General features: G+C 39.7%; 1 protein-coding gene across 1 annotated transcript in view; it reads left to right on the forward strand.

The window, feature by feature from the left end:
- Positions 1–15,558, forward strand: part of jade2 (jade family PHD finger 2) — a 170,742-nt gene that overhangs the window by 88,749 nt on the left and 66,435 nt on the right. Inside the window, exons 5-7 of the mRNA XM_051400617.1 lie at positions 4,720–4,874; positions 9,233–9,444; positions 12,936–13,103. Coding sequence (XP_051256577.1) covers positions 4,720–4,874; positions 9,233–9,444; positions 12,936–13,103 — 535 coding nt within the window. The remainder of the gene's footprint in view (positions 1–4,719; positions 4,875–9,232; positions 9,445–12,935; positions 13,104–15,558) is intronic.

A 15,558-nucleotide genomic window follows, 5' to 3' on the forward strand; every position in this document is an offset into this window, starting at 1 on the left:
TCATTATCTCCTTGAAAAATCTTTTCTGTCTGCTTTTTATCACTGAATTTTCTTTTTTCTTTTTTTTAATTAATAGTGCAAGATATGTGATTAACACAAGGACAGGAAGACATATGAGACATGACAAGGCAACAGAAAAATAATGACAGCAACCAGGGTAACAACAAAATAAATAAAAATAAAAAAATCCCAATAGCTAGATAAGGTTTAGTAATTAAGAGGAAGTACCGGAGTAGAGATTGAGATGAGATTTCACCTTTAAATGTTCTTTTTGGTGTGTGTATGGGTAAGTGTGTGTGTGCAGAGATTGTGCAGCATTCAAGGTTACAGAAGTTCCTAATATTCTTTGGTCGGACATGGAATGGCTGTCTCCGCTTAAATAAAGGACGTTAAGGACATTCAAAACACCAGGGACAACCATGTAAATGAATTCAGGACATTATTTTCTATCTCTAGTCTGATCATTTTTTACTTAAATACATTATAATGTTGTTAATAAATTAAGCTGCACAGATGTATCTGTAAATGATGCATGCATATCAAGAACATCTTAAACTGAGTCGGTACTTTTCAAGTTCTTTGGCTCACACACATTTCTCAGGATAAGTCTTAAACCGCATAAAAGACAGAAAATCTATTTACAGTTTCACAGAGAGCTCTAATTGTCTTCAGTATTGACAGATGACTCTGCACTTTCTCTCTGCCTTTGTAGTCATAATAAAGCCTGGACAAACAGGGGACCTTTTGCACATGGTTTTGTTTACCTACATTATGTAAGGTTTGTGTGTGTGTGTGTGTGTGTGTGTGTGTGTGTGTGTGTGTGTGTGTGTGTGTGTGTGTGTGTGTGTGTGTGTGTGTGTGTTTGTGCGATACATGATACTTACCAGTGGAAGAACACATTGTACTCTGACCCCCATTGACTCACGCCCTGTTAGATGGGGATGATTTGACATTATTATGAGGCGATGCTTTCCTTTCATGTCTCACTTCGGTGTTTCGGCTCCTGTACCTCTGACATCCAAACTAGGAGCTCCCGTTAACCGTCGCCACACTAGTGATAGAGAGATGATACCTAGAAAGTTGACAGGCAGGGTAGAAAGAAGCACTAAATTTACATAACGTGACTTTACGTCTCTTTGAATGGTTGTCCCAACTCTTGAAACGATATCAGTAAGACAGAAAGAGTTCTCAAATTGACGTAGGCATTAGCTGAATGACTTCAGATGTGGTATCAACTTTCATTTTTGCTCTAAATTTACGCAGGTTTTCAGTTTTGATACATGTATCATTTACTCAGTGTCTAAATGCTGGCTGGATAGATCCCCCGTCTTCTTTCATGTCCTTGTTTTTGTCATCCCTTTCTTTTCTCCTTTTCTCTTCTTTGTTGTTTTTTTTGTTACATCCCCATGTTGGTAAAGCAAATCAACACTGTCAGTCACAGCTAGAAGCCAAACAAACACCAATAGAGTGATACAACTGAATGTAATAAACCCCATATTAGAATAAACAAAGCTAAGAATATCATAAACTCCAACAGCACTGCTGGTAACATCTCAGTATATTACACTACTCACTGGTTATCACATTATGGACTTGGCAATCAGTTTTTACCTGATTATATATATATATTATATTTTTTTGTTCTATTTACTCTTGCTTGAGTATTGTTATTATTTAGTCTTTTTTTTTTAATTAGAAAACGATCTAACGCATTTTTGGTTTTAATATTTTCATGGGATTTGCTGACAGTAACAAAAGCTATAGAATAACACCAGGCTTATGCTTCGATAATGCAATAAAACCACCCACCAATGTAATAAGACACCGCTTTTAACGTTACATAACAGAAACAACCAGTCCAGTGTCTCCAGTACAAAACCTATTCTCCTGCCTCTCTGTGAATGTGTGTGTGTCTCTTGTGTGTCTTTGTCCCTCTCTTTTCTCTCCTTTCTCCCCTGCTAGTTGACTGGCCAGGCCTGTTTGTCCAGTGTCAGATATCCGTATGATACCAGGCCAAAACAGGGTTCAATTTTCTTCCATTTTGTCCTGACACAAAGATAATAGAATTGTTTGATTTATTAAAGATTACACGTTTGCCTCCATTGATCATGTAATGGTGGTCTAAATTGGCCATTCACAGACAGAAATGGATCAGATCTGTGCTTTTTATTAGATTAACGGATGCAGCATCAGCAGTGACAATGGTGTCACTGATGCACATATCTCTGGGATGTTGACATCAATTGATCTGGAAATCAAAGTTTCCGGGGGTGGTTGGGGCATCTGTACACAAGCCATAAAAAGCATCGTCCAGAGGTCCAGCTGTATGTTTGTTGTACATATTCAGGGCATTGTTTTTATTGTCCACAGGGGGATTTGCATGTTTTCATAATCAGACAAACAGAAGTAGAAATACCGGGATAAAGAGAGGAGTTGCTGGAATTAAGAATTAAGCAATTACGGGTTAGACAATTACATGTTTTATTGTGTAATATTGTATAATTACTCCTATTTACATATTTTATATTGCACTGGAATATATCCCACACCAATTTAGCTTTTATTTCAATGACAGTCAAAATGGAGAGTGGTGCGACAGTAAAATTGAACCACTACTCATTCAGAAAGTGATTATATTTTATTCTTCACCTGTTTCCATCTATTAATAGCTATTATTATGAAAATTATTTAATTGTTTTTGTTATTTTCATTTCAACTGTGCTGGCAACACATGTGAAATGTCATTCTAGTGAAGATTACAGAATAAAATAGTGGCAGCTGTTGTTATGATGAAGGAAGTAGTGGTGATGATAATGGGGAAGATAATGATAATGATGAGGATGATGATGATGATGATGATGATCACAGTGGCGCTTCATGTGAGGGTGACGGCAGTGACGGAGGATGATGATAATAACTGAGTGGTATGATAATGAGGCGTTGAGGATAGGAGCGAAACAGAGAGCTAAAGGTTGTTTTGTTTTGTTGTTGTGATCACTGAAGCACTTCACCTTTTCACACAAAGGTCACGACTTCACCAGGCGAGAATGTGAATCATTGGGGTGTGTGTGTGTGTGTGTGTGTGTGTGTGTGTGTGTGTGTGTGTGTGTGTGTGTGTGTGTGTGTGTGTGTGTGTGTGTGTGTGTGTGTGTGTGTGTGTGTGTGTGTGTGTGTGTGTGTGTGTGTGTTACTACGCAAAACACAGAGCTGTTTTGGAGATATGGTGTGTGAGTGTGTGTGATCTGTACAGTGTGATGATTTCCTTCTGATTAAACGGGTGTGGTGTCTCGCTGCCTGATGGCAGATGTGTGTTTAGTGCGTATCTGACTTTATTTATGCTTCTGTTCTTTTGTTTATATGTATCTATTAGCTCTTAAAGTATGCAGATGTTTTGGGCTGGCCTGTCTGTGTGTGTGTGCACACAAATGTGTGCATGACCGTGTCTGAGTCGTTATTGGTTCCCAGTGGGTCGAGCAGAGTTCCTGACCCCATTTCCTGCTGTTGTTGACAGAGAGACATTCAGGCCCGAGGCTCCAGAGAACCAGACACTGCCTGGAGGAGCTTCCTGTCACTGCTGCCTACAACCACTTGATTTGTCATCGTTTTGATTACTTTTTTTCTTTTTTCCTGTTTGCATTCAGTCTTTCTGGACCATGAGGTCAGGACCTGACTGTAAGGGTGTAAGGGAGAGTCCCAGACATGAGAAGGGCTTCCCTATATTTCCTGTTGTCATGAGAAGGGCAGGCTTGTGTTTTCACAGAGCATGTATGTACAGTTTTGGAGGACAAAATTTCTCTTTATTGATTATGGACAAGGTGACTAAAATAGGGTGGATAGTATTTTACAAAGCACTTTACTGATGATGACGTTTAAACATCATTTAACCAACTCCAGAGAGAGAGAGTGAGAGAGCATGCAAGAGAGCATGAAACTTTACTTTTATTTTGGTAACTGCCCAACGTGTGACAGTGGTTTCACATTAAGGGATCCAACATGGGATGAAAACGAATTCAGTAGACCTGTGTCATTCATGCTGCTGCTGTATGAAATAAAGGAAGTATATATCCAGCCCCTGTATTGTTAAAACAGAACATACAGTATGTCCATCACATCCCTGTTGGTTAGTTTGACCTTCTGACCGTTCCTCTTTGTCGATGCAGTTTCTCTATGTTTGGCTTACATTGTGATGATCTTCCATACAGTGTCTTCTGAAACATTCAATGATTTTACTTTATTATATAAACTCATATCAAAGCGTTTGTTTTCCAGACCTCTTTTACAGCTGACAAATGAACATCTCACTGTTTTATCTGAATATAAAATATAAAATTAGGACACTACAGTATCTTAATTAACATGGCAATCGCTTTAGACTTGTGATACCTTTTCAATCCCATTTTTGTCCAATGGCCAGACACCAACCGTGGGAATAAGGATTTTTCTTCTTGTTATGTTAACATTGTGATGAAACTCGACCACAGCCAACAGGTGCCAGCAACCACAGCACTCTATGTTATTGCTTAATGAATTTGTCAATCTAGAGCTGGAATTGTTACCCATTAACAAGATCAGTGCTTAGTTTTACTGACTTTTTGTTGTCTGTTATTTTGTCGTTTTGATTTTATAATCTAAGTGTTTTAAGATAGTAAGACGAGTTCTGCTGTTGTGTTTCCAGACCACATGATAAACTCTCTGCGTGTATCTTTGTGTTTGTTCCAGGTTGCTGCCAGAGTCAGCAGGCGGTTTGTTCAACAACAGGCAGGAGAGGGAGAGCAGCACCCAGTCTCCTCCCACCCAGCGCTACAGCTGCTATGACCTGGATGACCTGGACGTTGCCTGGCTGGAGCTGGTGAACCACGAGTTCAGACAGATGGGTGAGTGCAAACTGACTCGCTGCCTAATTTTTATATAGCCAGAAAACATGTTGACATTGAACAGAAAAAAAAAAAAAAACCCTCATCCCTAAACCTGCGCAAATGTACTGTCACAATAATGTCTGAGATCAATGAAAACAAGTGAAAAATATCATCACAATTTCCAAGGTTCTGCTTCCAATTGTAATTTTTCATAACCCAAAGATATTCTGTTTACAAGGACATAAAACAGAGAAGCATTCCTCTCATTTTAGAAGGTGGATCCATCAATGTTGTGTGTTTTTACTTTATGAACGAGAGAGAAGATTAATTAGTCATCAGAATTATAGATTCATTTTCTGTCAGTAATCGATTAATCGACTAGTTGTTTCAACACTATTTAGTTGGGGCAGCACATAAACTGATAGTGAGAGATGCTCTTTTGTAAAAACTGTTCATTATTAAAGCTGCTGATTGTTCTCTAATTGCCCTCAAGAGAACTTCAGTATTGAAAAAGCACTTTAAGTTATCTAAAATGTCTCTGTGTTATGTATTTACCATCACAGCAAGTTCATCAAAGGTTCCTAGAGGGATTAGATCAGCAAAAGGTTGTCTTCAGCTAAATGAGACTGTAATATTTCACAAAATGTCATCTTAGAACAATCTTCTTTCAGCCTCATGTGTGAATTGTCCTTTTTCACGCCTGCCTATTTACAGCCACAGAACCATTATTAGACATGTTGCATAAAAAATAAGCCTTCGCAGCTGTTTATCTGACATGGGTGAGGGTCAGTGTTAAGGGGTCATCTTCTCCAAGCCAAATTTTTAAAGTCTTAAAATTTGGTTTCTGCAACCTGCAGATACTCTAAATATACTGTACTTTAACCGCAAAGTACATATTATTTTCTTTCTTCCCTCTCCTCTCATTGTTCCCCTCCTCTCCTCTGCTTCTTCTATATTCTCCCTTCCTCTTCTACAGTTTTCTGTCACTTTCTCTCTCCTCTGCTTTGCTACATCCTCTATTTTGCCATGGTGACAACTGCTGACCCCGAGCATCTCTCCCATCTCCACCATTTTATTCGATATCTGATCGGCTCTTTTCAGATAAAGCGTAGTAATTGTATTTATAAATCCCTGCTGGGGTTTCAGGCCTTATTTCTGGGACGCATTGTCCTTAAATCAAACTCACACCCACACATGCACATACACACTGGCTCCTCCAGGAGCAGAAGCGGATTGTTTCTCATAACCTTCAATGCTAGACCAAACAAACAGACGGTTGATTGGTTTTACTGGGCGAGGCTATATGACTCTGGACTCCTGATGGGATGATTCAGCATTTTCTATGTTGGACCTGTACTTACTGTATAAGTCTATACAAGTGTGTGTATTCAGGGGGTGCCGACTTAAGTTTTTTAGGGTGCTTTCACACCTAACTTGTTTGGTTCAGTTAAAATGAACTCTGTTTACCTGGTTAGTTCGGTTCATTTGGGCTGTTGTGAAAACTGTCAGTCAGACCCAACAACCAAACTGACACCGCTCGAAAAAGTGGGTCTTGGTCCGCTCTGGTGCGGTTTGTTTAGGGTGTGAAAGCAAAGAAACCAACCACAGGATTTTATGGTAGCAGATATGTGTTCAAGGAGTGATCTTATAGGCCTAATTGTGTAAATGTTTCAATCATTTGGTAACCATGGTACCAAGTCCACCAACAAGTGACTGCAGGGCTTTTTCTTGATCAATTCTAAAAGCTGTGCTCTGTTCAGCAGTTGCAGTTCAGTAAGTTCACTGAAAGTACGTTACATAGTGATCCCACATAAACACCTGCTGGAATATTGCTTTTGTGTTCGATTGGCAGTCTCTTTATGACATTTAGAAGCATTTACGTGCTGCATGACCTGCTGTCAGTCATTGGAAATTGATTTTGGGTCCTGATGATCCAGTATGACATTCGGGCCAAACAGTCCAATTAATGAGTTACCTGTCAGTGACTTCATGTTTACTCCTTTTAGTTTGTCTGTAAAAAGTCAGTGTGAACATGAACCAAACCAGGACTAAAATGCAAATTCAATTTTTTCCCTTGGTCTGGACCAGATTAACCAAACTACATGTGTGCACACTAAAACACTTTTGTCAGTGAAAAACTAGCCCATTACAGCAGCACAAAACACTGAAAAACACAGTCTAACACTAATATTTGAGAAAATACATTTATAATGCATTCAATACAATTAGAAACGTACATGAAATCACAAAATGCACAGACAATGTGCAGAATAAAGGCAGCAGGACATATTGAAAAAGTAAAGATAAAAAGTCAGTTTATCTGTGTGTGTGTGTGTGTGTGTGTGTGTGTGTGTGTGTGTGTGTGTGTGTGTGTGTGTGTGCGTGTATAATGCTGTGAAGCTTTCAGACAGATAAGTGCAGCCACACACACACACACACACACACACACACACACAATGATAAATGTGTATCTGCATGTGCGCACAGCTGTCACATGTAAAAACACGGAAACACACATAGAAGATAAATCTAAAGTCAATACAAGCCCACACACAATGTGCAGACACATACATACAAACACTGTAATGTATCTGTGAACAGTGGTGTTACTTCCCTCTCTCCTGTGTGTATGTGTTCAGTTGATGATGTAAATGTCACAGCAGGTTAATATTTAACTCTACTTCCCTTTTTCTCTGCTTCTAAATCCACAACTACATTGCAATCACACAGTTTCTTCTCTCCAGTTCGTCATTGATGCCAAATTCAAGACAAAAATACGATTCAAACCATGACCTGTTTTCAACATCAGCAGCATTTGATTTTACATTTCTAAGGCATAAAAAAGTTTTTTCAGGTTGGGTTTATGTGAGTCTAACCTCTACTTGTTTATGTGAACCATCAGCTCAGGTTGCACATTGGCAGTCAGATGCCCAAGAATCAGTAAATAAAATTGTTTATTTATTTATTTTTTATTTTTGGATGGGAAGGGATTGAGTCATATAAATAATAGATAGAGACACAGGATGCTCAGCTCCACTTTAAAAAAACCTCCCAACTGAGTGCTGAATCCTTCAAATAAATCAATAAATAATCCTCAACTACAGAATAAAAAGAAGCCAGGACAGCAGAAGTTTCTTTATTGCTGCTTGGAGCATTCACGCGAAGCAATGAGAGGTGGTGTGATAACACTATGTAAATACAGAATATAAAAATTATCACCTTACTCATAATGTTTTCTATTACTTAAAAATCTGATTTGTGTTGGCATGCTCTTTACAGCCATGAGTCAATATTTGTGGAATATTACAGTCCCCAGGTAACATCTAAAATGTTTTTTTTATGAACAGTTATCCAAATAATCTTCTTTATTTCAGAAAAAGAAGCCAGATTTAATGCCTTACTGTCACCCATTTTGAATAATCATTGTAATCTCGTTCCACTTAATGAGATAATAGTACACCACATCTGTGTGCCACCGACCTGGAAACCAGACTGTTTACTTTCCTTGTAGCTCAAATACTTTATTTTTTTATGAGGGGAAAAAAAGCTTGCATTTGCCAGTTAAATCCGTTTTCATCAACTATTAACCAGCCTTAGAGCAAGGCATTACTTTGAGATGCAAATGGAGCAGGAATACTAATGCTAATGCAGACACATATTGGCGTGGTGAACTGAGCTGTCGGCAAGAAGGGCTTACTGGCAATCGTTTTTTGGCTTTGATAGGAAACTGGCTTGTGGTGACAGAGCACAGCCTTTCTCTGCTTTTCTCTGGTTAGCAGAAGAGTCGACTCCACATACTCCCACATCATGCAGCTAATTTTCATCACATTTTATCCTAAGATGGCCCAAAGAAAACAGAAAGTGACCTGTGCGAGGTGTACTTGCTAAGGAAAGCTGTGTGCATTTCCAATTAAAGTGTGAGACTGTGTTTTTAGCCAGAAATAACTAGAATTTAGTAAATTGGCTCACTCATTTTGAGTTTCCCATGAGCAGCTTCCCATTACTGTTGTCCTTGTTGATAACAAGAACTAAAAGAAACCCCTGTTGACCCTGTGCTCTTAGTTTTAATTGCTCTGTACAGGCTCAGTATTTTCTCAAATATTCATCACTCCTTCCAGCGGCCATGTCTCAAATCAGTTTTTTGAAGAGTGGATAAGCTCTGCATTAAGGACACATTTCTCTCTTAAAGAAAAACATAAAGTGAAAAATATGAAAAAGAAAAAAAATACACTTTAATCACGTCTCCTTCCCCCGTTCTTCCTCCCTGTCTTTACTTTTACCAGAGTTGCGGATAATTGGTTTAGAGCTCATTGTCGTGTTTGAGAAGATAAACGAAAACTAATCAAGTTTCTGCTTCCTGTCTTTCTCACCACCAGCGTTACCAGAGATGGATGAGCTGACGATGGAATGCGTTCTCGTCGAGCTGGAAAGCGTGTGCGATGAAAAGATGCGGCAGGCCATCGAGACGGAGGAAGGCCTGGGCATCGAGTACGACGAGGACGTGGTGTGCGACGTCTGTCGCTCGCCGGAGGGAGAGGATGGCAACGAGATGGTCTTCTGCGACAAGTGCAACGTTTGCGTTCATCAGGTCAGGAATTAAGAGATTGAGTGGCTCATCTCTCTGTTTAAGTGTGTTTGTGCATGCTTGTGTATTATTAAGAATCCTGTTTGGCTTTACAGATGAAATTCTCACATTCTGAAAGCTTGAATGTAAAATCAAGGTTGTCCAGATACACAGTTTGGCTGCCTACACATTCTTTCTCCCACTGCCTTCATTTATCAACAGCATGAAAGTACATGTACAGTAGCAATTTCACAAATGGTGCCTGTGACAACCTGAGGCTTGAGGTGCTCTGCTGTGTTTGTTACACATTGACACAGTGTTAATTGTTCTGTCGGCCCCGTTGGCACTAGCACACCTTCAGTGTCATCAGACTGCCTCTGCTTACCTGCTGTTATGACACCGGATTGAAATAGTTACCGCCAACTGCAAACATTATCTCGTGTGGATCCATCACCTAACATTTCACTTACAATGTGGGGTGGGGGGAGAAATCCTGCTTCCTGAGATACCTGGCACCAAATATTTTATCAATTGCCTAAGCTGTTGATCAAGAAGTGCTTGTTAAATTTATTAAAATGTCTCCTGTATATGAAAGGAAAGTGGAATTATTTAGAAAAAGAGGGGAAACATAGTCATCCCATCCCTTATGCATGTTTTTTTACTTGACTTTATTAAGCAAAAAGATAGCTAGAACTTCATCACGCTTTGGCCCCTGGTAATATTCAGACGGAAGTGCACGTTTCATTGTAAACATGTTTTTTGTTTACATTTAAGGTACACAAGATACACTTTTTCAAACACTGTTGTATAACGCCACTCCACAGGGTAATCACTGTGTTTTCTACGTTTTTATTGGGCAGAAGAAGAACTGCCAAACACTAAGGTGTCATGGAAACAAAATGTAACAAGCAGTGAAAGAAATTGTTGCTCCGAGGGCGTATTAAGTAATATTATTGCTTTTATAGAGTAAACACATTCAACGCTGACTGCTCTAACCTTCAACCGGTATAAGACAGGCCCTGCTTACTGAAGTGTTTTGTTTGATCAATATGAATCCTTTAATCAATAAAGCACTTTAATTGCTTTTAATGAAGATGCAGTCTTTGATGTCTCACTTTATTTACTCCTGTCAGTGGGAAGTTTGTTTCTGTTTTTATGCTTCCTTTCCATAATTTTATCTTCTTATAATTGAATAGGGTGAGCGATTGCATACCGAGACCTGGCATCAATATAGCTTTGGTGATTTTGTTGAACCAAAAAAAAATGCTCGTCAGTGACCCTTTTTCCATGACCAAGATGAAACTCTGATGAGCTAGAAATAGATATGTGATGATAGAAACTATGAGGAAATGTGTGTTTTGTTATTGTTGATGAGACAGGAGTGAAACGTTGGTGGTGGGCTTTCTGATATTCAAAAAATGCATGCTGTTTTCCTCCCAATAAATACGAGACTCGACCAGCAAGCCACAAAGCTAGCAGGGCTGAGCTTCTTAGTGAATTGCAAGCAGAATGTGCAAGTCTATAGCCTACTGTCTTTTTTTAAGCCCAGTTTTTGGCTGCATTGTGTGAGTCCACAGTTCACTGGATTTAACCTGTTTCCATGCACTTGAAACACTGACCAGCTGAGCTGACCACAGGATGCGCTTGTTTGAATCCACAGCACCCAGCATGTGTGTGTGTGTGTGTTTGAGAGAGAGATAGATAGAGAGACAGAGAGAGAGAGAGACAGAGAGAGACAGAGAGAGGGGAAGAGAAAGTGGAAGGTGAACTGTTGCTCGCAATGTTTCGAGACGTTATTAATAACTTACTCAGAACTCTGCTTTGTCACTTGACCCACTTGCCTGAAGTACTCGTATTTTCTAGTAAGTCAACCCAAACCTGCCTGGCTCGCGGGTCATGCGGGCTACTGTAGAAACGTGGCGGTTCAACATGGCAGCATACCTATTAATATTATATTCCCTTTCCCCATAGATCTTCCTAAATGTTACACACTGGACCTTTAAGAGAGTGTTGTTCAATCCCTTGATCCCAGTGTACGATACCTGTATTAGCATGATTAGATATTCCTTTATTTGTCCCACAATGGGGAAATTCAAAAAATAAATAAATAAATAAATATATATATATATATAGATTGAAATAGTTTATAGAGAAAACAACTAAAAATTTACTTAAAAAGTAATGGCGTTTCATCAACTAAACCTATAAATATAAGAAGGACTAAAATGTGACTAAAAGACTAAGGCTAAATTAAAATTGCTGTGTGAATGAACAGGTGAATGTAGCGACAGTGGTTCCTGAAATGATCTGTTGTGGATTAATTTGGGCATAACCCGTTAGAAATGAGATTAGATAGATCTGACGTAGAAGTTATAATAGTGGAGGTTAAAGAGTCCTTAAGAATGACTCACTCCCCACAGTAGAAGCACTTTGAGACAGTTATGGAATAAATCATATCTGATAATAAAATCATTCTCTGTTTCTGACTCTGGGGACTGAATCTTATCAAAATCAACATGCTATTATGCTGGCATGAAAAATGTTCAGGGTACTCGTGCGTTAACGGAAGGGGAAATGGGTGGAGCACTGATGGTACAATAACCTGCTGTGTTTTGAAAACAACACCAAGTGGCATTTCTTGTTTCCTTCAGTGGATGTAATTCCTATTGAAAGTTAAGTTTTGGGCGGGACAGTAGTCTGCGGTGGAATTGTTTTGAGTGTTTTTGTGTGTGGGTTTTTTTTTTTTGTGTGTTATTGCAGCAGTAGTGCGCACAAACCTCTAAAGAGCTGTAAGATTAGATAAAAGGGGGAGAGAGGTGGAGTGTTTTGCTATGTGTCGCTTTGAAATCAGTGAATTTGCTAATTTTATGTGACAGAAATAAGCAGCAGACTGTAATTACTTTTTAAGTTTTCAGTTATGAAGCAGCAACCGCTGACAGTATGCTGCTTCCAAAACTGAAAAGATTCTGAAATAAGACAATGGAGTGGGCTTGTGGTGTAGCTGGTTAAAATTCTGCTGTACATCAGGGTTCTTTCTCTCCTCCAGTCTGGCTACACTCGCACTTCTTTATTAAGGTGGTTAAGAAAAATGATTCAAATGATGAATTAATTTATATGGCTTTTTAATATTTTTAATATTCTTCTTTATTTTCTGCAACAATTTTCCACCCTCTTATTGGGCATTATTCACTTTCTTGCCACTTTCTGCTCCAGTCTGATATCTGTCCACTAAATACAAAGTTGTGGCTAGCAGCCGGTTAGCTTAGCATAAAGGCTTGAAGCGTGGGGAGACAATTGGCCTGCCTCTGTCCGAAGATAACAAAATCTGCCTACCAGCGCCTCTAAATCTCACTAAGTAACACGTTATATCTCATTTGTTAATCTGTACACAACATGAATAGACGGATCGTGTAACCTTCAGACAGAGCCAGGCTTTCCCAAGTTATAAAGTGTCTCTCTTTATATGTCCTCTTCACACCATCACCTCTCCTAACTATTCTTTCTCTCTTTCGCAGGCGTGTTATGGCATCCTGAAGGTACCCCAGGGGAACTGGCTGTGTCGGACCTGCGCTCTGGGCGTCCAGCCCAAATGTCTGCTCTGCCCCAAGAGAGGGGGGGCCCTTAAGCCCACCCGTAGTGGAACCAAGTGGGTCCACGTCAGCTGTGCCTTATGGATCCCAGAGGTGAGACCCAAGGAGAGACAAAAAATCTTAATACAGATAACCATTTCTTTCTTTTTTTGTTTTTTCTCATGCACGTCCTCAGTCAACCTGTGTGTTCTTGTGCTTAAGGTATCAAAATATTATTGGAATCGCAATATGGCCAAGTGCATATGCAAATCTCAGAAGCATTATGCAAATCGCAATGCTTTGATAAAGGTAAAATGTGTGACAAAACAGCATTAAAATGAAGTGCTGCAGAGGTGCCCTGGTCTACAAATCTTGTTCCACAGATTTAAGATTTGTTTGGTACAGACCAGGTGTTTTTTAATGAAAATTCAATTTGTAACGCAAAAATGATCATACCCAAATAATCGAGAATCGCAGTATCTATCAGAATAATCACAATATGATGTTTTTACCATATCGTGCAGCCTTAGTAGTTGTTCATTTCATATAATTTGTGCTGAACCTGACTGTTCCAATTAAAGATAGGTCTATAGGCACGCCTTGAATATCGGTGCAAAAGTGGCTCTAGAGAGTGAGCAGAGAAGAAAAACACCTGAAAGTGTGGTGTTTAACATGCTTTGATGAAGACCCACGCAGTGCTTATTTTGACTTCTGCATCCATCTCTGAAAGCTCTTGTTGAAACTCAGTTTTACTCAGTATAGATACTGTTGTTTCTTTTCCACCATTTGCATCCACACAAAACATGCTGTGACCCACCATTCAGGAGTAAGACAGTCTCTCCCTTTAAGGAAGGAGCAGAAATACAGTGGCAGTATGAGAGTGGCCTACTACAGCACCAGATTCTATCCCTCCACTGCAGTTGAGCAAGGAAACACTGACTGTAGAAACACAAAGAGCGCAATGTTGGATAACTACCACCCTCCTGATTTTGTTGACCTCGACTTTTAAAGCCTCATATTGAGCCTTACATGAATTTTGTGAATCAATTCATGCACGGATAAAAGACTGCAACATTTCTTAGAGTGACAGGCATTGTTTCACAGTCAGTATGACGAGGAAGGTTGATTACAGCAACTCGTAACTCTTTCAATCTTCATATGGCTTGAGTGTACTCGAAGAAGTCAGAAGCAGGAGGATTTACGGGAAATGTGGCCTAGATATTGAGAAACACTCGCACCTGTCTGTTATTTTCCACCAGGGTTTCCTTGTTTACAGTAAATGCCTCAAATACTTCATGTAGCTTTTTCAGTCAAGATTTCCCTCTTAACAGTCTGCAGATAATGTAAATTGATTCACGAGGAACCTCTTTGTCAAGTATGTAGCCAAACAGCCGCTCATTTCAACGTGATGGGTCTTGATGATACCTTTACGGAAATGTCTCTCATCCGAAAGCTCCAAACGGACATAAAGCCGCTCATTTCAGAGGTTCAGGGACGGATGTTGCTTCACGCCTTGCACACACCTTTAAACTGTTAAGAGAGTCAGTCATGTGTCTTCAGCCTATTCAACAACACACTCCACCAGCAGATTTCTCAGTAATAGAGTAGCTTTTGGCAGCTCAAACCTTTTACTTCTAATTGCCTTCTGTCACCCTTGATTGGGCTAATTGTTTTCGTTGCTCCATTCGCTTTTGTTTTCTCTTCCTACCGTGGAGGGGAAAAAAAAAAGATAATTTGCATGTCTGTGCTGTATGTGCATTTGTGTTTGTGTGTGTGTCCTTGCAAAGACTCAGTCATGTGTGCTTGCATGAGCTAAAGAGTTGTTAATAGCAGACATCTACACAAATATACACACATCACAACGCCGGCTAGTAGATTTCTACCAAATATAATAGTAGTGGAAATTACCAGAAAACGGGGCTCTGTGTGTGCGAGTGTCATTCATAGAGATTCATGTTTGTGCACGTGTGTGTTTGTGCTTGTGTGCGTGAACACACCACCCAGCCTTCAAACGATACAGCCCCCCTGCAGTGCTGTGTGTGTAGCTGCCTTCTACCCTCTGCCTTCAACCCCTAGAGAGAGGTCTCTCTTTAAACGGCTTTTTACCACACACACACACACACACACACACACTGAAAGACGCAGAGCCCCTCTTTTAAAATGCCTTTTCATTCAGCACTGTGATTTCTACCCATTTCCACTGAAGTGGTTTCAAATTTTGTCAGTTTTCCATCTATCTGCTTTGAAATGTGAAGTAATTGGGGCTAGAATATGCTCATTCCCTGAGGCCTGCATGGGCTTACACACACACACACACTCACTCACATACATAGATACATACATAGAAAGCTACAGTGCAGACTTTTTGAGCATTGACAAACCAACACAAGAGGGGAAAGTGGAGGAATTGTGTAAAGTGCAACCTCTGCGCGTGTGTATGGGTATCAGGGTTGAGAACAATCCAATCAATTAGCTACAGCATTCAAAAACTGGAAATCCTTTTGCCATCGATCGGTACATCAGCTGTATAAAAGAAGCAAGGGTTGACGGCGACAGCTGTGGCATCATT

This window comes from Dicentrarchus labrax, unplaced genomic scaffold, assembly GCF_905237075.1.
Source record: "Dicentrarchus labrax unplaced genomic scaffold, dlabrax2021, whole genome shotgun sequence".
NCBI classification, from domain to species: domain Eukaryota; kingdom Metazoa; phylum Chordata; class Actinopteri; family Moronidae; genus Dicentrarchus; species Dicentrarchus labrax.